The sequence below is a fragment of the Dermacentor silvarum genome, chromosome 6 (genome assembly GCF_013339745.2).
Source record: "Dermacentor silvarum isolate Dsil-2018 chromosome 6, BIME_Dsil_1.4, whole genome shotgun sequence".
Taxonomy (NCBI): Eukaryota; Metazoa; Arthropoda; class Arachnida; order Ixodida; family Ixodidae; genus Dermacentor; species Dermacentor silvarum.
In genome coordinates this window covers 170276686-170297877 of record NC_051159.1, presented here as the reverse complement: position 1 = coordinate 170297877, position 21192 = coordinate 170276686, and the positions used below count along the sequence as shown (strand labels likewise).

General features: G+C 45.0%; 1 protein-coding gene across 2 annotated transcripts in view; it reads right to left on the bottom strand.

Annotated features, from left to right (window-relative positions):
* The window catches only part of LOC119456396 (guanine nucleotide-binding protein G(q) subunit alpha), a 65928-nt gene extending 48410 nt beyond the window's left edge, over positions 1–17518 (bottom strand). For both annotated transcript variants that reach the window (XM_037718123.2, XM_037718124.2), the window contains exons 1-3: positions 16946–17518; positions 12612–12796; positions 8690–8844 (exon numbers count right to left, since the gene is read on the bottom strand). In XM_037718123.2, coding sequence (XP_037574051.1) covers positions 8690–8844; positions 12612–12796; positions 16946–17066 — 461 coding nt within the window. In that variant the 5' untranslated portion in view covers positions 17067–17518. The remainder of the gene's footprint in view (positions 1–8689; positions 8845–12611; positions 12797–16945) is intronic.
* Between the last annotated feature and the right edge of the window lie 3674 nt (positions 17519–21192).

The window sequence follows — 21192 nt, the reverse complement described above, 5'->3', positions numbered from 1 at the left end:
TAGAAACAAGATTTGCTAATTCATTCAGTAAATAAAAGCCTGTTGACGTAGTAAGCATTCATTTATTGTTTTCTTGATACCTTGGGTAATTCGACATTCGGGTAATTAGGACATTTTAATTCGGTTAAATGGGGGGGGGGGGGGTTCCTTGGCGCTTCATGGAGCTTAGCAGGGTTCCCTGGAACGAACATGCTTGAGAACCCCTGGCGTATATGGTTGGATGGGCAAACTTGGTATGGTCACTGCATCGGGCTTCAATTATTTTGTCTCTTATGAAAACTGGCCAGATGCTGCAAGCAGTACGTGAAAAACATACGACTAGCTTATTGGTTAGCACTGACACAAGGTTGCGGAAGTGACAGGCTTCGTTATCACTTTTGCAGAATTCCACAGTTAGGGGTTGCTGCACAACCATTATTCAGGTAAATTTTCTCAACTGTGAGCAGCGGTTGGTCCTATTTTTTGCGTTTTCAAGAGCATGAACTTGTGCCAACACACTACCAGCTTTGAATCCTTTTAAAGTCCTGTGACTAGTTCTGTCCCCATATACCCTCTGTCGCAATATAATGAATAAATTTTCTCCTCCACATTTACTTTCATGTGTCATTCTATGCACACCTTACGTCATAGCGCACGTGTGGCTGTAACAGAATTATTTTCATAAAACTGCATGTCCTATCGATACCACAAATATTCTAACTATGGAGCTTCTGTGGATGTTGCTTCACCGAACAAGAACCGAGTCGAGTTAATACTCGCGAGAGACTGCAGCGACAAACAAAACTTTCTTTTTTTTCTGCTTGCTGATTACCCGATGAGCAGCAGGAAGAGTGGCGGATAGATAAATCCCGCCGCGGAAAAACGGATGCGCTCTCCAGCGCTTGTCGAGCGCGGGGGCGGCGAAGTAGCAGACGAAGCGCGGCACGCGCCGCCCATATGACTCTATGCGCATGCGCCGCATTTAAAAATCTCGCGGCCAGCTAGCACCTTTCGGGCCACCGGCCACGCACTCGCGTGTTCCCTTTAAGAGTGGACCGGGCTGTACAGTTCAAGACAACTGGTGCTTATATATATATAAAAAAAAAAAAATTGTTGAGCTTGTAGATAGGTTTATCCCTCTAGGAAAGGTTTTCTTAAACACCGCTAGACCCTGGTGCAATAAATGTCTTAATCGGTCGGCAAATCACAAAAAAAGATTTTATTGTGCTACTAGGGCATTTCAGAGCGCTTCCTGCTGGGCAACTCAAAGGCAGCAAATTCTAGTGGCCATATCAATTTAAAATCATATAAATTAAATTTCTTTACCAAGACTATTCCAAATATGTTAAAGAATAACCCTAAATGATTTCAGAATACAGTGAGGGGAAACCAATGTAGAAGAATACCATTAGTGAATACAAAAGGGAAAATCGTTTCACAAGTGCACAGTGCAGTATTATTGAATGAATGTATTAGCAAAGAATTCGTGACTACCACAAACAATAACAATTTACCTTTTTTCCCAATACACAACATTCCCTTGATGGACCCAATCAGCATATATGCTCAAGGAATTTGGTCGATCGTTAACAAAATGAAAAGTTCATCATCGTGTGGCAATGATGGCATTATTTATGTTTCTTAAGAACACCATGGAATACTTTTTTATTATTTTAGAGGGCATATTCTCACAATCACTCGATTACAGCTCGCTTCCGGAAGACTGGCTGATAGGCAAAGTGACCTAAGCAAAGTTAATAAGTGCGCCTCATCTTCTGATCAAAATACCTATCGCACTATTTCTCTAACATCCATACGATGTCAAATCATGGAGCATATCATATATTCAGACCTGGGCACTTTTCTAGAAAATATATTTTTCACACCCGCACAGCATGACTTCCGCAAGTTCTTTTCATGTGAAACACAGTTACTAGCTTTCACTAACAATGTTAGCATCTCTCTTTATTCCAGATCAATAACTGATTGCATCTATCTCGATTTTGCTAAAGCCTTTGATAAAGTCACTCACTCTCTTCGACGACACAAATTAAGCCTCCTAAAGACTGATCCTAATGTACTCAGTTGAATAAGTGCCTTCCTTGCTAACAGTACTTGTGTCTACCAATGGCTTTGACTCTCTTACAACACCTGTGCTCTCAGGTGTCGCTTACAACACCTGTGCTCTCAGGTGTCGCGCAAGGTTCAGTTCAAGGCCCTTTACTGTTTCTAATTAATGATCTTCCCACTAATATTTCTTTCAAAGTATCGCTTGTTGCAGATGATTGTCATTTACCGGAAAATGACAACCCATAACTGCTTTCTTTGTCTCCAGACTGACCTTGGTAACATCTTTAACTGGTGTCGGACATGGCACATGAAATTAAACATATCCAACTGTAAATGCGTGGCTCCTTGTCAATGCATGTCTTCCATCATGCATTGACAAGCTCTCATTACTTAACTGGTAACACAGTTCTTGATACAGTATCGTATAAATATCTATAAATACACATCACCTCTGATTTAACATGGAAGTTACACGTACAGGCAGTCATCGCAATAGCTCATCACAGTTCTGGCTAGATTTGAAGAAATTTTTAACATGTTCCTGTAGCATTAAAAAAACTACTTTACGCAACCAATATCCGGCCAGATTTGGAATATGCCTCGTCCGTATGGGAGCCTATTAATATCAGTCTTGTCAATCAGATTGAATCTGTACATCACTCATCATGACTACAACTGTACAGCAAGTATAACGAACATGATGTCTCTCTTAACCAAGATATCACACTCTGCTATATTCCATAATATATACTACCACACTTAAACCCCCTGCGCTCTTTTTGTAGCTCCGTCATGCACACTGCATCGCCTTGATCATGCACACAAGGTTTTTGTTCCTCACTGCAAAACTACAACCTTTGCAAATTCATTTCGTTCTAAAACTTGCAACGAGTGGAATCAGCTGCCACATAGTATTCTGAGTAGCACGTATCAGTAGCATTTTCAACATGCTATAACTAACCTTATTGCAAATGAATAACCTAGGATTAACCTTAAATTTCTATTATTGCTATTATTATTACTGCATTACACTCCTAATAATATTGTGTTATCATTAATAATGTTGCCATACATTTGTATTATAATTGCTTTTCTGATATCTTGCATAGCGATCTTAAACAAAAAATGCTTTGTGCCATATTTATATAAATCTGTGTTATGTGGCTAACGTGCCCGCCCCCTATGTCATGCCAAAAGGCCCTGAGGGTAAAAATAAATTAAATGAAATTAAATGCATGCATCAAATCTCCAACCAATGTTAATTCCAAAAAAGGCCAGCCCCATTTCGATACTCAAATGATCATGGGTTTCTTCGTAACAGTCATTTGCTCAGCACTTCCTTCGCTTTATTGTCGCTTTCGTTGGCGCAGATACTGACAGTGGAGTTGCCGTAATTTCAAGCTACTGAATATTTCTGAGTGGCAAAAAATTGAAACAGCAATTGAAGAATTCACCAGAGACCTTGTTGTTGTTATTTAACACTAAAGAAACAAACGTAAGACACAAGAGACAGGCACACCAATATACAAATGCAGCATTGAAAAGCTTAGTAGCTTGGCTTGTCCTGTAGTTTTAGTGTCGAGTAGGCTTTGTTGCCTTCAGTTTTGAGGAGGTGCCGGAAACATCTTGAAACAAAAAACACTGCATATCCACGGGGTGAATGATGATGAGTGGGCGAAGCTCCGGAGGGAATCATCGGTAAACCGTGAATCTTCCGTGTAATTCGTCCAGTCTCGCCGCACTAAATCGAACGATTGACTTCCACCAATGACACGCGCCACATGTGACGTCATTCCTATTTTATAACAGCGCCCTTCATTAGAATTGCACCATCTCCCGCTTAAGGGAACGCTAGCACAAATGCGTTAGAAACATGCAGTACTCTCTAGTAAGGGGGAGAGGCCACAGCGTCTTACGCAGCCGTTTACACATGCCGGAACGTGCACCGCGTTTGCCGACGCCATCACATGACTGCTGAGAAAGTATAACCCCCGTATTCATAAACGCTCGTCGACTTGAACTTGACTTGCCACCGCCTTCAACGCGTTTCGAATGCACTGCCCAAGGCGGTGGCAAGTCAAGTTCAAGTCGAGGAGCGTTTATGAATACGGGGGTAAGGCGGAGAGGCCACAGCGTCTTACACCAGCTTCTTACACGGGCCGTAACGCGCTAGCACAAACGCGTTAGAAACGCGCAGTCTTTCGTTAATGTTGGATATTTATTGTCATCGTGGTGCGTGTGTCCATGTGCGCTTCGTGGCGTAGTGGTTAGCGCCGCGCGTTCGGAAGCGAGGGGTCCCTGGTTCGATTCCGCGCTACGGACACAACTTTCGGAATTTTTTTTTTCATAAAAGTAGACGTGGCTACCTACTACGACGACTACTACTACTACTACAGAGGAGGGACAGACCCACACCCTAAGGAGCTTCGCCCCTAAAAATATATCTTTGCTTATCGTGGTGGCCTAATTAGCACGTAGTTGTGCAGGTGGAGTTTGAGATATTGAACAGTGCACTGTAAGCCATCCAAAATATCAGCCGTCCTCACACAGTACAACTTAATAAATTTTCCACGGGACCACGACAAAAAAAACTTAAAGGGGCCCTGAACCACACCTCGGGCTTGGTGAAAAAACATAGTCTACGGACAGCATACGCTTCTGTGAACATCTCACCCAAATTTTGCTGTAGTGCGCGGCTCATGGATCTCGCAAGCGGAGCACGAAGTAGCCTTTCTTTCAAACGCGATCTTTTAAACAGAAACCTCTTCTTCACTCTTTTCTGGGTGTTTTATTTCTTAATATAACAGATTCCCATACGCGGCTGCTATTGGCCAATAGCTGACCTCAGTCAAGAAGGGTGTTTGGATCAGTGCACTTCTTCCTACTGTTACTGTGTATATTTATTGACGCAGTTTAATGAACAGGCTGAAGTAGGCGAAAATATGCTTTCGAATTTCGATAATAACTGCCTGCGTAATTCCGGAAGAAGCCGACCATCGTCTACTGACATTCGGCCGCGGCTGCCTATGTAGGAATTAAACTTATGGCTATCCTGCTTATCGATGTCGTAGCGGTCGGGTCTTGCTAATTTCGACTAGTTCTGAACAATAAATTGCCTCGAACAATGCAAAACTTAAGGTCAAACCACACACACACACATGCTTGCCAGCACGCGCCAACTCCTGGCCACTCTTTGCTGGACACCTTGGCAGACTTCGCTTCGTATTGATGGAGCTATTGATAGCGCCTCAAAATGCACAAGTTGGATGTGGCTACTATCCATCGGTCAAGCTGGTGCAGGACAAAGCCGGTTCGCAACACGTAGCACAGCCAGACAGGAGCATATGAGCACAACCGCACACTCTGGCCGTCATGAACAAAGCAAACACTGCAATTGCATGCAGCTTGCGATTTGCTAAGTATATGTAGTTACCAAGGCTGCCGCGGGGTGTCGCGTTAAATCCACTGGCTGAGCGCACTGCAGCTCAGTGAGGAGGACCGCTTTGGCACATTTGGTGCATCGTAGGCACCAAAATCACAAATAGTGGCATCTACGTGAAGATGCAAAATTAAATTTGAACTGCACACCACGGTGACATTCAGCAGGCAGATCATTGTGGGCACATCCCACTCCGCCGTAGCCTTCACAGCGCAAATCATTGAAGAAGGAGTGGAACCACCGCGAACGCTATGTTTGATTGCCAGTAACTCTTCTGCTGAACGCATTGATGAACTTTTTGTGGCAAAGCATTTCTGAAATAGTCTAATTTAACTTCAGATGCATTTCTTGACATCGATAAAAGTGGTTCAGCGCCCCTTTAATAACAGCAAAACGTATTGTGCGAACACGCTGTCAAAAATCACACAACTGTGCAGTGTCATATGTAAGAGGCCACCTACGGCGAGAAAAGAAGACGACGAAGATCGCGGAGCGTTAGAAACCGCGCGAGCGCTCGAGGCACGTGAACCGACGTGTAATCCGCGAGGGAGAAGCAATGAAGCAGCATTATCGAAGTGGCTCTCGGTCTGGAAGGTCGCTTCGTCAGCTATGCTCTGACGACGGGAGTGCGGAGAGCCCGGCTACAAAGCTCGCGACGCTGGCAAGGCCCAGGCGTGGCTGTAGAACTCGAAAAAGTCCGGGCGAAGCTCCTGGGAAAGGCTGCTGCTGCTCACAGTGGTTCCGGTCTTCTTCGCGAGAACCCCACTTCCTCGGCCGAGCCCAACCAACCGATAATCACCGTGACACCGTGTCACCATGCAGATCGACGGAGGGCGAAGAACGCTTCGTGAAGCCTAACCAGGAAATTGAAACATCAGCAGCGACTACCCAGGCACCAGCCACGTACTCGGTCAGGTCGACGGAACTGCAAGTCGTCGGCACTTACGGCACCAGCAACACTCCGAACGAGCACGACGTGGACTTGACAAGAACTTCAAACCGACGGTCCGTAAGAACCAGCACTTCTCCACTGCGACGCAGTTAGGCCGAATTTAGGGGGGGCCAGACTTTGATGCGAGTCGGGGATAAGACTCGGGGGCACTGGAAGCTAAGCCCGGCCAAGCCAGCGGAAAATCCAACATGGCGGCCTCCAAAATCGGGTAGCGTGGCTCGGAGCGAGCGATTTAGTCCGGAAAATCGAACATCGGCACCTAGATTCGTCCGAAAAAATCGGTCGCGAAAATGCATTAGCTCTATGGGAATCCTGCCGGTACATCTATGAAGTCCGGAATATCCACCACGTCCGAATTTTTGGAGTCCGAAAAATCCGTCGGCTACTGTAGTCCATTTGTAGAAAGAATATGGCCTATACTATGTAACAGCTTGCCTTCGCGAGTTGTGTTGTGAGGAGGAGGGCAGCGGCAGTTTGAATTGCTTTGGCTCTCAATCGTTCTTTAAACAGGTGCAGCACGGGCACTTTCGATCACGATCAAAAATGGTAGCTGGTGCACAGCCCGACAATCCGGATCGAGTTGGTTGAGCTTGCTCAGCATTACGGTGCAGACATCCTGCAATTGCGATCCACTGGATGCAGATCGCACAAAGTTGTGGTTGAAAGTGCCCGTGTAGAAGCAACCGATCCGGATTGGACTCGACAGCGCGCCAAAGCGCGCGAGTGGTGGGGGGTATAAATTCAACATGGGTTTCAACTTCTCAGGGACTTGACAGTCACAGTCATTTCGCACGACACAGTGCTAAAATCGTCGGTACTTGTGAGGTGGTGTCCTACTCGAGTTTCTTCGTGCCTTTTTTTTTTTTTTTTTGGTCTTTGATGAATCCTCTGCCTCTTCCTTCATTTTCGTTTTTAACATGCCCAGTGACATTGCATCACATGACGCCACTCGCTGCACCAGTGCCAAGCTGCCGCTCCAGCTGACGCCCCACAGTGGCACCTAGCAGAAGCTACGAGCCCCAGTGTATCTTTAATAATGGACCCCAGTTACATGCGAGAGCCCTCTCCACTGACTGCGCGACACAGATAATAATGTCGCATGCAAAAACAAATAAATTGGCATGCGAAAGCGAACAAGCGCAACTTACTTGACTCTTACTTGAGTCTAACAACAACAGTGATGCACACTTGCCTCCTCTCATTTTTTGCACTACCTGCCAGGAAATATGTAGACTCGCACGGGCGAGTGTTGGCCCTTCCTATTTTCGAGGCTGCTGTTGGCCATGTCACCGGCACTCCGTGCGAAGAAAACTGGCGAAGCCTAGTCAATCTAGTATTCGCCGATGAGAATTCGGTGCATGCATTGATAACACGCGTCTATGTGTAGCGACAGCCCAACAATAGACGAGATATGGACTGCGATTTTGTAGCAATGCTTTCCATTCGATTCTCAGCCACTCTTGTCATCCACTGTTGATGCAAACTTGACTTACAGCACATACATAAACAAAGGAACAGTAAGAATGACGAAAGACTGTTGATTGCCAGCTGATTCCATTGATAATGCGTGCAGTGTGTTGCTCCTATGCCTGACAAAGCATGAAAAAATCGCGGCTATGGAATGTCTAGGCCAAGGGCAAGCGTATGTGCATGCAGTAACACGCGTTGACAAAGTTTTCTTGGAAAGGTACCTTCATTTTCGCAATGTTTCGAGTGACTAGCACTGGATACGTCGACGGGTAGCAGTGTTTCCGCACTGTGATAAGTTGCGTGCTTGGCACTGTGCCAAGAATGACGTCGCTTGCAGATGCCAATGTGTCTTGCACTATAGTCACACGACATTGAAGGTCTCTCCGGAAGTGACGATCCATGAATACGGCACACCTTTTTTGGCCACTTGTGGAATACTCACTTATTTTTGGGTGACAACGGTATTTCAGTCTCCCAATAATTTGGACGTTTTGGCGGTCCCCGTCAAGTCCGAATTATCGGTCAGCAATTGTATTACGCTAATGGCACGTGCCCCCTTCTTAGAGGCAAAGAGGACTACTGTCATAACTGCGATGGCTGGGTTGCTGTGCGCATGCTGACTACGGTGTAATTTGCTTCAAGGAAGGTTCAAGCAAGCTGCATTGACATGTTTACAAGCTCCACAGGCTATTTTAATCAAACATCACAGGCAATCAATGCGATGTCACTAGTAGTGCACCCCCTATACACTAACAAAAATAGACAAATCAGAAGCTTACTATTTGGCAGAATCTGTCAGCTGGTACTCGCGGCGCCTATCGTAGCACTCCTGGATGCCATCATCAGCCCAAAGCTGCTTGATAGCATCCACGTAGGGCTTCTCAAAGGTCGTGACTGTTTCGTAGTCTACAGACATCACCAGGTTTGCATTTTCCTGCAGAAAAAGATGAGAAAATAATTAAAATGGGAGTTAAAGTGGCAGTAAGCAAAAGAGCGAAAGTTTTCCTTGGAACACAGAAGCCGGACAGTTCCATCAATCGGGCTACAGTGAAATTGCATTCACTACACTAAAGATTGACTTTTTTTTAAGTGTTCTACCTGGCCTCAATATCATGGGGTTTTGCACGTAAAAAAACCCCAATGTGATAATGAAGCATGCCATAGTCCAGGGACCCCACATTAATTTTGACCACCTGGGGTTCTTTAATATGCACCTAAATCTAAGTACATGAGTGTTTCTGCATTCCATCCACATTGAAATGCAGCCACCACAACCTTGAACTCAGCAGCGCAATGCCACAGCTACTGGACTACCGTAGCAGGTAACACCAAATAAGTAATTTTTATAAGGCATATTTCAACATTGCATGCAGTTGACACTGTTTCCAATGAATACCTCCGCCTTCAATGAGTCTTTTCATATGGTCAAGTACTGAGATGGCTTAGACCAGCACACTAATTTCAATGTGTAACTCTTATCAGAAATGAGAACCACCACCTGAAAGCTATTGTCATCAATGGTAATGCAAGGTAACCTTGTAAGTCATGGTAGCAACTACCTATTTATTCATGTAAGGTCTGCCCTCGTTCAAGGCCCGCACCCCCACTTCGGAGCATGGAAATCTGGGGGGAAAATACACGCTTTGAGAATCTGCTTATGTTAAACTTTAGCTGTGTTTGCAAAAAATGCTGCTCTTTTAAAGTGGCCATTTACAAGTACGGAGAACACAAATAAGCTGGGCACAATTTCGCCGACAACTGCCTCGCTCAATATAAACTTGTGCTCAATCATGCGCATCCCACACATGACGATGGTGGAACGAACACAATAGTGTGACAACAATATGACAACGTTGGAATGACGATGACAGCGTGACAACGATGGCACGACACTGGAATAATGACAAACTGATGATGGAACGACCACTGTATGATGACGAAGCAATGACGACAGAATGAGCATGATGGCATGAGCAGGTGCAAGTTGGAATCAGCTAGCACAAGACAGGGGTAATTGGAGATCGCAGGGAGAGGCCTTCATCCTGCAGTGGACATAAATATAGGCTGCTGATGACGGCATGACACAATGACAACAATGGCATGACGACAATGTGATAACAACTTTGGAGTGACAGCAATAGCAGGACAACAACAGGATGATGATGATATGACGACAGTATGAATAAAATAGAATGATGATGCTGAAATGATGACCGTGGCGTGTGTAATCATCAAGACAAAATGACAATGAAAAACCACGACGGCATGACGGCGACTGTATGACGACGATTAATTTTTAAAAGTTGAAGTCGGGAGTTTTACGTGCCAAAACCATGGTATGATTATGAGGCACGCCGTATTGAGAGACTCCGGATTAATTTTGACCACCTGGGGTTCTTTAATGGACGACGACGACTTGACAATGGTGGCGTGATGACGGCAGAAGGATTATGATTATCACAACGAAGGAATGATCTCAATGGCATGAGCGCGATACGGCGTGTTAGTGTTGAAGCTCATGTACACGCTTCGCTTACATGGATCACCTGCTGCCGCCCCTGGCCGCCTCAGTTTGCATTATGTCCGATACTAGCCAGCGGAGTGACAAATGTATGACGACGTGACTAAAATGGCATGTCGCTAGAATGACGACAACAGCATGATGACAATGGGATGACACTGGAATTACTACTACAGAATGACAATGATGGAATGACCACAACTGCATGATGTCACCGACAACAGAGTGAAGACAACGCAAAGATAACGACATCATGACAACGAAGAAATGATCAAAGAATGGCATGGAAGTGATGAAAGGACAACAGCATGATGATAAGGACGTGCAAGTTTTCGAGATCACCTGCTGCCCTGGGCTGCCTCGGTTCACACTATATCTGGTGCTTGTTCGCACTACATCCGGTACCGGCCGCTCGTGCAAGAAAGCCAGCAGCCAGAGCCGAAAAAGTGGGGGAAAAAGGCAAAGAAAGGTTCACTTTAAAAGTATCGCTAAGTGTCACGCGAATACTGGGATGCTGGTAAATTCCCACAAGCTGGTACTGTCCTGCCAACGATGGCATCAGCATTACTGTATCCCTCCCTTTCTCATACTGGACCCCCTTTGTGGTCATTTAACAGACCGTATCAAGTCCTAACTGGTTGCCACTTCAACATACGTGGCCGTGCTTCATGACAAGTGTGCCGCAGCCGCTCGAATCTCCATCAACGAGCCTTAGAGCGAAATTTCTGGGCTCATATTCCAAGTGGATAGCAATGGGCAATAGCAAGAAGACCCCTACCAAGCGCATAAATAGGGCATCCCTGCATATAAGTGTGAGCTTGGATCTTGAATGTGTGGTGTACGATTTCATTCAAGACTGTCATCAAGAGCTTCAAAGTGACGAGAATGTCAAGCAGTATGGATGGCATGGAGGACAACCAGCTTTGGGAGGGCGCCAATGAGGCAAGCTCGTCAAACAAGGACAACAGAAGTGTTGAGGATAGCTTAATAGTAGTGTTCATAGTCAGCCTCCAGCGGTTACGTTAATCTGCATGGCAGTCTGAGCGCAGTTCCAAGGCTGCAGTGAGTATCCATAAGTCTACCTCCCCCCCCCCATGTAATGCCCACATCGTGAAAAAACTCAGAAGTGCAGTCCTTTCAAAAGTACAGTGGCTTTGAAACAATTCGACAAAAACCACCCAAAGCATACCTTTATTTCAATCAAGCAAGCCAGCTTCTCATCAGGTTTGGCCATTTTAAACAGATAAGTGCAATGTATACAATGTGTACTGATGATCGCGGCTACAAAGTATTACACCGCTGTGCGCCGCAAGAACAGCTGAAATTTAAAACAAAACTCTGTGTACCCTTCTTCTCAAGGGAGCCGCACTGCCGGAGAGTCGTCAGGCGCGCAGTGCATCTGCGTTATTCGCATTGCTGAAACCCCCCCCCCCCTCACCGCGACACGTAACTTCACAAATTATTCAAGGCTGTAGCAGTTATTTGTTTGATAAGTTGCTTCACTAGAGAACTTAAAGTTTTGAGAAATGATAAACACTTACAAACCGAATGACTGCAAGTATTTTACTCTGCGCTGTAGCAAGAGGGACGTACTTCCATTTCGTGTGCTTATTCCCACAGTGTGCAGTCGCGCGCGCAGGAACCAAAACTATTAGCCATTTTCTAACAGGTTCCAGCACACATCGTGCTCTTTGATTGACTTGTGTCTGCCTCAGTGCTCATGTAGCATTGACTCGTAGCTCTAGTCAGGTGTCCTCATGCACAGCACGCAAAATCGTGTGCTGCGTGAAACGAGACAAATGCAATGGCTTGCACGTGAGACGGTCACCAGAAGTGCGCCGCACAGCAACAAAGTGAGAGAGAGAAAAATAAAAGAAGACTGAGCCCGTGACATATGCGGCACGCGATTTAGAAAACAGAAAATTATCAAATTTCTGATATTGCAATAACTAAAGCTGTTTACAACAATTCAGCAATAAAATATTAGTTCAATTCTGGTGCTTTCTAATAATCTAATTGAGGTCCACAAATGCAACAGTGCCTTGTGCTGACTTTGTTTAGATACAAATAAATGTCCAAAATAGCGTCCACCAGTACCACAAACATCACGTGACCGCTCTCTCCTTGCTCCAATAATTTAAAAACCCCACCCACAGGTTTCATCAAACTCAATATCTCACCTGGTTCTCTGGAGCTCGGAAAGGGATCTTCAGCATTTCCCTTGCCTTGACCATGCTCTGCATGGCCATGAAAATATTTTGATAAACAAGCTTGATGAAGCCCTTCTTGTCCTCATCATTATAGCCGTGGCCATGGATAATTCGCATCTGCTTGATGAAGGTGCTTTTTCCTGACTCGCCTGTGCCTGCACACAAGACGGGGATGTCAACACACAAGCACACACTAACCAATGAAAAATTATGCAGGCATTTTAAACAGCGATTACTGATCTATGGAACACACACACAAACACATTTCTCTGCATAAAAGAAATCATGCTATACAAAATTTCACACTTAGTAGACAATGTTGAAGAAGTTACACAAGCAGTGTGATCATATAAACCTACCAATCCAGGCATTAGGTGATGGATGGTTGAGATTAGCGACTCCTACGGAATGACCTTTATAGTACTAAAAAGCGTGAAGCTTTTCCACTTCCTGCAATATTTATGCAGCTTTTGCTTACAATATACGACACACTACGTTTTGGTTGCGAATGCAGGCACTACACTGAGAAAACTGCGCATGAAGTAACATTACACAAACGTATCCTCAGCGCATTTCATGGCATATCGGTTTAGATATGTGGAATCTTACATCTATTAATATGCAGTAGACTCCTGTTTAGACGAACCTAGTTAAGCCACATTTTCGGAGAAGAGGAACAATGTGCTAACATTTTTCAGTTTCCCATAGACCCAATGAAAAAAAGAAAGATATCTGCCAAACACAAACCACTAATTTGGTTATGCTGGACCTCAGCAGCAGCCATTAATGCCTGGTACTCGGCCCTGCAAGAGGCCCAGATTGGCAAGCTTGGAGGCAACTCAGCTAGCTACATAAGAAGCACATGGCGTTTCTGTGGACATAAACAGATACATCAGCATCAACGATGATGTGGAAACCCGCAGGGCTGACAACATAAGCAATCACTGAAGAGGTCCTTGATGTGCGACTGTAGGCTGGAAACTAGGCAGGGACAGTAATCAGGAGCCACAAAAACAGCTTCACAGGACACAGCTAATCATGCCCTGAATACTTTGGTGCATTCTTTTCAACAAAATGGGAGCAATGAAGAATTTTTGAACAAGCTAGATAGTGAAATGTCAGCGTTGGTTACTGTGCACAGATTTGCATAGTAGTGCAAGCAACAATTACTCAATTAAGATTGAATAAAGCAACACTTTGTATCATGCAAATGCAACAAATATCTCCTTTTAAAACTGCCTTTCAGTTTTAATGCTGTTTTCGCTTATTATATTGTGTCATGAATATGTGGCACACCAGGAATGGCAGGTTTCGAGTTCTGTAGATCGATTCTGTTAAAAACTGACTCCTGACAAAGCAAACCGATTTTACTCGTCCCTCAGTTTGTCTTAACATAAATCTACTATAGTCATATATTACAGTTGCGATGCATCAAGTTAGCGTCACATCAAGTCATGAATTGTTTTGCTGACCATATCTCATGCACTATATTTAGGTTGCGAGTGCCAGCAGTGAGATTTTGTCGTAGCTATCACAGTGCCAGATGCCAACTGTGAAATAGAGTACATATTGTGTTGCCTACATTACCAGTCATTTTATATCTGTTGTTGCCAGGGCATGTAAAACTTTAGCTGGGTGCTACTGCTGCTCTATGCAAGCTCCTCAGCTTCCGCACGATGTGCGATGAAAGATGGTTGACATGACCCTTACTATGCCCCATAAAGTGTGATCAACTACAGGGAAAGTTGAAAGTGGTCTCTCCCGGTGATGCCCTGTTTTGGTGTCACTGGGCTGGCATTGAAAAAAAAGAAAGCCTGGAGGCTATGGCTGAACGCAGAGTACAACTGACGAGCATGTTTCAAATGTTCTTAAAATATGACAGCACAAATTGCGTACTTCCACAGTTCCTAAAAGCATATATATTTGTGGTATGTATATATTGTCGCACATATATATTGTTGTATATAGATTAGTCTGGCCTACATAAGACAATTATTGATGCTGAAGTCAAAGGAACTTGAGGTGTAAGTGTCCCAAGCTCGTGTGAAACCTAAAGTTTACCTAGAGAGAGAGAAAAAAAAAAAAAAAAAGGCCAATATGCATTGCCAAGCATTCACACTTTCATGGTGCCAGAATGCATTCATGTAAGAAAATACTCTATAACAACACGCACTTGCAGCCTACCGGTCGACATTTCAACTCAACATGCAGCCTTTCATGATGCTTCGCAATTTCTTTCCCACCCACTTGCAAACTTCCAGTGCAAGATGATGTTGCACAACCACAGCAATGTAAAAGCGTTTCCCAGAACCCTCTCGGAACTGCCTGTGAACCGATAACATACATTATAAGCTCGCTTTGAGAGCACACAGTATTGCAATTGTTATTTCAAGTGTTTAAAATTCCTGCTCTCGACGTCTGGCTATTGGGCGCTCTAGCATGCAGGCCTCAGCCTTTCCGTTTCGCCTTGCGAGCCATCTAGAGTACCATGTTTCGGTTAATAAAGATTATTATTATTTTTAAGTATAATGGATTATTCAAGAATGACTAGTATTTTGTGCTTGTCATCAACAGGAAGGTTAAAAGAAATGGGTACAACCGCAGAAACGTTTAAATACATCGCGAATAGTGCACTTTTGCCTTACCACCATGCTATTGTGTTTCAGGATATCTGATCGCTGCAGAACATTAAAAAACAGCAACTGAATTTGAGAGTCCCAAAGAAAGGAAAGCTCCTAATTCATTGTTTTATATGCAATATACAGATCTGGCTTTTTTTCTTGGTGTAGTTGAAATATCTGCTAACACCACATGCAAAATGTGACAAATCAGCCTTAACCAATGTGCACTGCATCTGCAAAAAATATTATAATGTGAACTGCCAAACACAGTAATGCCTTCATTGTGTCGCCCCTGGCTAATTTTCCAAACGCACTGGCTGATATAGTTTGACAAGCTCACAGCAACAAACAGGATGTGACTAATCGGGAAAATAATTAAGCACGACCACGCTCTTCTATAAATATACGACGATAATGCCTAGTAAGGACACAAACCAATTGGTAGCAAACACAGCCACGCTATGAAAGATTTATGGGCGGATATGAACTTTACTAAGTATTCGTTTTTTATTTCATCTCGAACGTGTCATGCCTGCACGCTTCCGTGTACCGACGATTACAGCGCCACTTGCTCGAAGTATGGCCAGGCTCAACGTTTTGACAGCCTTTACTACGCCCCTACGATCACGAGCGAAGAAACAATAAAAAGAAACGAACACGCTCGCAGAACCCTTTCAGGTTGCGCTTTCGCGGTCTTGTCCCCAACCTCTAACCTCAAGGATCAACGCTACGTCCTTTACGCCTTGTTTTCTTTTCCGCGACCACGTCCGGCTGGCGCTGTGCAAACGGCGCTGTTTACGAGATCGTGCCTTGCCAAGACGCCGCCTGCCCCACCACGCCTACTTCAGTGGCCGGCCCCCCGGTTCGTGCGCTTTTCTCTAAACACAAAAAAGAATATCGTCGCTCCCACGTGCGCTGCCCGGCGCAAGGAAGGGATTTCGGCCCAAAAATAGCGACGCCCCGTCGAAATACACGCAGACCGATTCCGCTGGTAGCCTCACTGCTTCGTAATTGGGCAGCCGGCACGAGTTCCCGCTATTCCGTACACGCACACGTTCGCGGAAATAAAAGCAGATCGCACGCTAGCAAACACATTCCGAGGTGCAACCACTGCGCCCGTCTTCCGACTGCTTCGGGACATCGGTACCGAACAATCGCACAATGTGCAAGCGGGAAAAGAGCAGTGCCAAACCGAAATGGGCTGTAAACGAATCACATCGGAGGTGTGGCGGCTGTGCGTAGTTTGTATTGGACGCATTCTCGAATTCGGCACAGCGATCGGAGGCGTACAGCACTCCTGACCCGCGTCTGTGTCCCTCAAGGCGAACAAGTAGCGCGGGAATAAAACAAATCTGTTCTTTCTCGCGAGTGCTGCAGCCGGCGCAGGTTTCTGGTCATCGCCGTACTACAAGGCGCTAGCACACCGGTGTAGCAGCGTGCTGTACCTAGTAGAGCTCCACTACAGTTCTCACGTGCACGGTGCAGCTTCACACGGCTCCGTCCGAAACGTGGTGCGATCAGTCGGAAAGTTTGAGGAGATTTTTAGTGCTTGAGGCACCGTAATAGGCTTAGTACCGGCCAGCATTTAGGCCTAAATCAACATGGCCGCCTCGTACACAGAGCCTGTCATGTAATTTCCGAGTTTAGTTTATCCGTGCGTAGCATGCAATCCGTGCTACTTACCGAGCAGCAGGAGCTTGAGCTCCCGCCGGGCATCACGCTTATCCTTTCGTAGTTGTCGCTCGATCTCTTGATTGATTCTTCTCTGTTCTTTCGCTTCTTCACTAATGCAACACGCCATCATGATCGCGGACTCCTCTGAACACCCGCCGTCCAGTTTGTCACTCCGACGACTCCGTGGTGCCACAGTCACAACAGGCGTTCGCCGTACAATCCACAAAGTGCTCCAGCCTTTCGGAGAAATGAGGAAAACAGAAAAAAAAAAGCAAACCCTAGTTCTGAACACCTCGTCACAGATACCCAATCAACCCTCACCGCCGTACTCTCAAGCTTCCTTTACTCCTCTGGGTGTGGTGATAGCCGAGAAATTTGCGTGAGTCCCCCCGTTGTCCGTCACGCAACTAACTCCTTTGCCGCATCCTGATCGCTTCGGCCGACACAAAAAGTGGCCGCATAAATCAATTAGTTGGCGATGCAGGCTTATGCAAGAAGAAGTACCTGCTTAAAGGCTTCCTAATCCAATTTCTACGGTAAGAAAGCACATCATCACAGGGAGTTCGCGCAACTGTGCGAACAGCCGCCACCAGAATGCGCCGCAAAGCATCATGGGACAGAATTCGTGCCTAAAAAAGTCACGTGACTTTACCACGTGAGTGCTCATGTGTGTACGTCGGCTGGTTGAAAAACGAGAAATCCATTTAAATAGTGCGAAACCCCTTTTATCCTGTTTCGTGATCGCGTGTTCGGAACTATCCTGTTATTGTTATTACTCCTCTACGCAGACTCGAAGCACGTATGTTCCAACAAAAACAATTCCAAGCCGGCCTGTGTTGATCCCCTCCGCGCCGGATTTGAATGAGTGCGGTTGCTGTGTTGTACGGGGTAAACATGATCAAGAGAGGTTCCCGTAAGGTTAATTCTAGTTACATGTGATTTCATAAGTATTATATAAGGGCGGACACGCTTCGTTGCCGCATTTTTCTAACGTGCTGCTATAATAGTATATTTCTGTGACGAATGTGGTTATGCGCGTGCGGTTGTCGTACGTGAATAGGATCGTGATGGACGGACGCTTTTGATGCTGCCCACAGATTTTATATTGCAGGATCGCTGTACAAGTACGGTGCAACAAACTTGCAGTTATTTCTGTGCATAACCATAAAAAAAGTGCTCTTGTTCAAACACTCTAGGCGAAAAGGCCTAGTTTACACTCTCTCCTGCAACACCTTGTCCTGCATTTCATACGTTGACATCCGCTACGAAAAAGGGAAATCACATAAGGTAGAGCTTCGGCGACGACGAATATCTCCAGTTATTAAAAATAGTGGATTCGAGATGACATCATACGTTTTTCTAAGCAGAACTTAGAAATCTGGGGAGCTTTAAAGTGAAGTGCTATAATCGTCAATAAAACTCAATTTTACGTCACTAATTAGCATGTTAATTAATATTAGCGTACATATCGCTATTTCGAAACTGAACTCGGTTAGTCAGCAAGACAAATCTACATAGTAGGAATCCCTAGACTAGCCGCAGTTTGGATATTTGCCCTCAAACATAATCTTGTCACCTATGAATAACCAACTACAGTTTGCCACTTATAAGAAAAGGGACATCATGAGTGTTGGTGTTGTATTTTTCATCAATGTCAAAACATTTCTTGCACCTCTAGAAGAAAATGTGCCACCATATGTTCAAATTTAATCTTCGTAACCTTATAACATTTCTTCTCCTGTAATACATCCTGCATTATTATTTGCACATACATAACAAGTCATAGCAATCCACGTATAATAGTGATCACAGAACATGATATGTAGGGGCTATAACTAGTTAATAACGTGTCTAGACTGACCTCAGGTCTGCCATCCAGGAATATATATGTGCTACTGTAAGGGCACGTTCACACCAGTGATTGACAGAGGTCACGCGGCTGAATGTGACTGGCGACCAAGAAGTGACACACGGTTACCGATGTTCACACCGGCATGCGTAATCGGCCCAATGCCGCATCAAAATGTGACGTTCAGTTGCTTTTGCTCCACCATGAGCAGCTTTGGCACGAATTTCGCCGCAACTGTCTTCATGGCCATATCTTCGGTCATAATGGAATGTGCAGAAAAAGTGCTGATGCCCACCTCTTCCGCAATTTCTCGGATAGTCACACGACGGTCCCGCATCACCACAGCGTTCACTTCGGCAATGACCTGGTCATTTCAGCATGTTGATGGCCGATCGGAGCATGGCTCGCTCTCCACCGATGTGTGGCTGTCTTTAAACCGGTTGTACCACTCCTTAATCTGTGTGCTGCTCATAGCATCGTCACCGAAAGCGGTCTGAATCTTCCGAATGGTTTCCACTTGAATGTTGCCCAGTTTCTGGCAAAGTTTGATGCAGTAGCGCTGCTCCAGTCGCTCCGTCATTTTCCTTGCAATAAAAAAAACGACGAGAGCACTGTAACCATTCAACAGTTGATCTGATGATTGGTTTCGAACACTGTTACCTCAGCACAGCAGCACGACGCGCTAGCCATTTGACCACAGACTACCCAGTGACTGAGCTAGGTGGGAAAACAGTTAGATACAAACATACATACATAGGTACAAACATAGATAGATAGCCCCTGGAAATTGCGTGAAGGACTCTAAGAATGCTAGCACATAGAAAAGGGCAGTTTTGCCCGACGGACAAAGCATTGAAAGTGACGGCAAAGTTTAGCATTGCGCTGAAGCTACTCCAACGTTCTAAGAATATGCAGAGTCAACATGCTGGCAGCGACGCAGCACGCGAGGCAACTGCTTCTGCACAGCAGAAACAGCACCCTGGTAGCTATTAGGCGTTTCACAACGCTGGCGTGGTGAGCACCGCCATCGGCATCGTAGGTGTCACACCTCAATAGGGCATGAGACGATACCCAAGTTTGTAGCTTGAAGAGTACTGTCTGTTTCACTCGGACCACTGCATGCACCACGATGTGGTATGCACACAGCTGATCAGCAGGAATGCTATAACGTTCTTGCGTTCAACGTTCATTCCAGCAAAGGGAAACAAAACATTGCCCTGGCTCCATTGTAGAGTCGATTGAGCGGAGCATGAGGATGCACCCACTTGGATAGCTCGTTTTTGCAGCCAAACGCACTGCGCGTCTCCGCACATCTCTTGAGATATTCTAACCCTCCACATGCGGGCCGTGCAAGCATGTCGATGGCATGATCGACAACAATGGCTATGGTATGAATGCGCCTCGAACATCCATGTAATTGTCATCACAATAGAGCTCAACAGTGTTTCTGAGCTGCATGGAAAAACTTAATAAAAGGTATGCTGTTGGTCAGACCACAAGTACCTACAAAAAAATCACATTCTGGAAGCCCACCTCAGAAGCAATACTTCATTTCTGTCACACATATTTTAGTTCACATACTAGTGAGATCAAAAGTGACTGCTCTGCTAGGAACAAGAGAGCTATTTGACGGTGATCAATTTCAAATGCTCACAAGTGTATTATTAGCATGTCTGCCTCCCAACGCAACATTCTGAAAACTGCACGGTGCTGCCACTTTTAAATTTGCAGCAAGCTCGTGTCCATTTACAGATGAGGTAGCCCAGTTGAGCCACAAGTTCAAGCAATTCATGTTTGAAAAGCTCCATAGAAGGCAGCCAACCTGAGCCGAAAACCGTTATTTTTTCTATTTTCATTCCAAAATGAACAAAAGTCCAGTTCAGTTCCAGTTTATGCAGAAGTAACAGGGGGTGTGGGGGGAGGGGGGGATCTGATTTTCAGTTCACTTTCACTTTGATACCGTGGTACCAATAACATAATTTGAGCAATGTTTACTAAAATACTCAATTAAGCAGGACTTCCTGATCTTATATCTTTGCACACACTGTGCCCAGCGGTGCCAACACTATCGATGGACTTTGTTGGCCTTATAAAATTGTCATCCATTTGGTTATTTCAGATCACTTTAGCCTGATCTAAACTTGCCTGTTAAGTCAAGCTGCGCAGAACAGAATTTTGTGACATTTGATATTTTAAGCATAGCTCGTTATTGGAGAGGCAGAATGAATGAGTTGAAGGCATCCCTTCATATCCAACAGTGCTTACAGATCTGAAATCTTCCATCATTGCAATTTATTTACACACTTTCTATTGCACTTTTTAGAATAATCAGATAATGCAAGTTTTCCTGCACCACATGATGCAGTGGCCACAACCAGAATTTTGCAACATACCATTTGAGAACAAA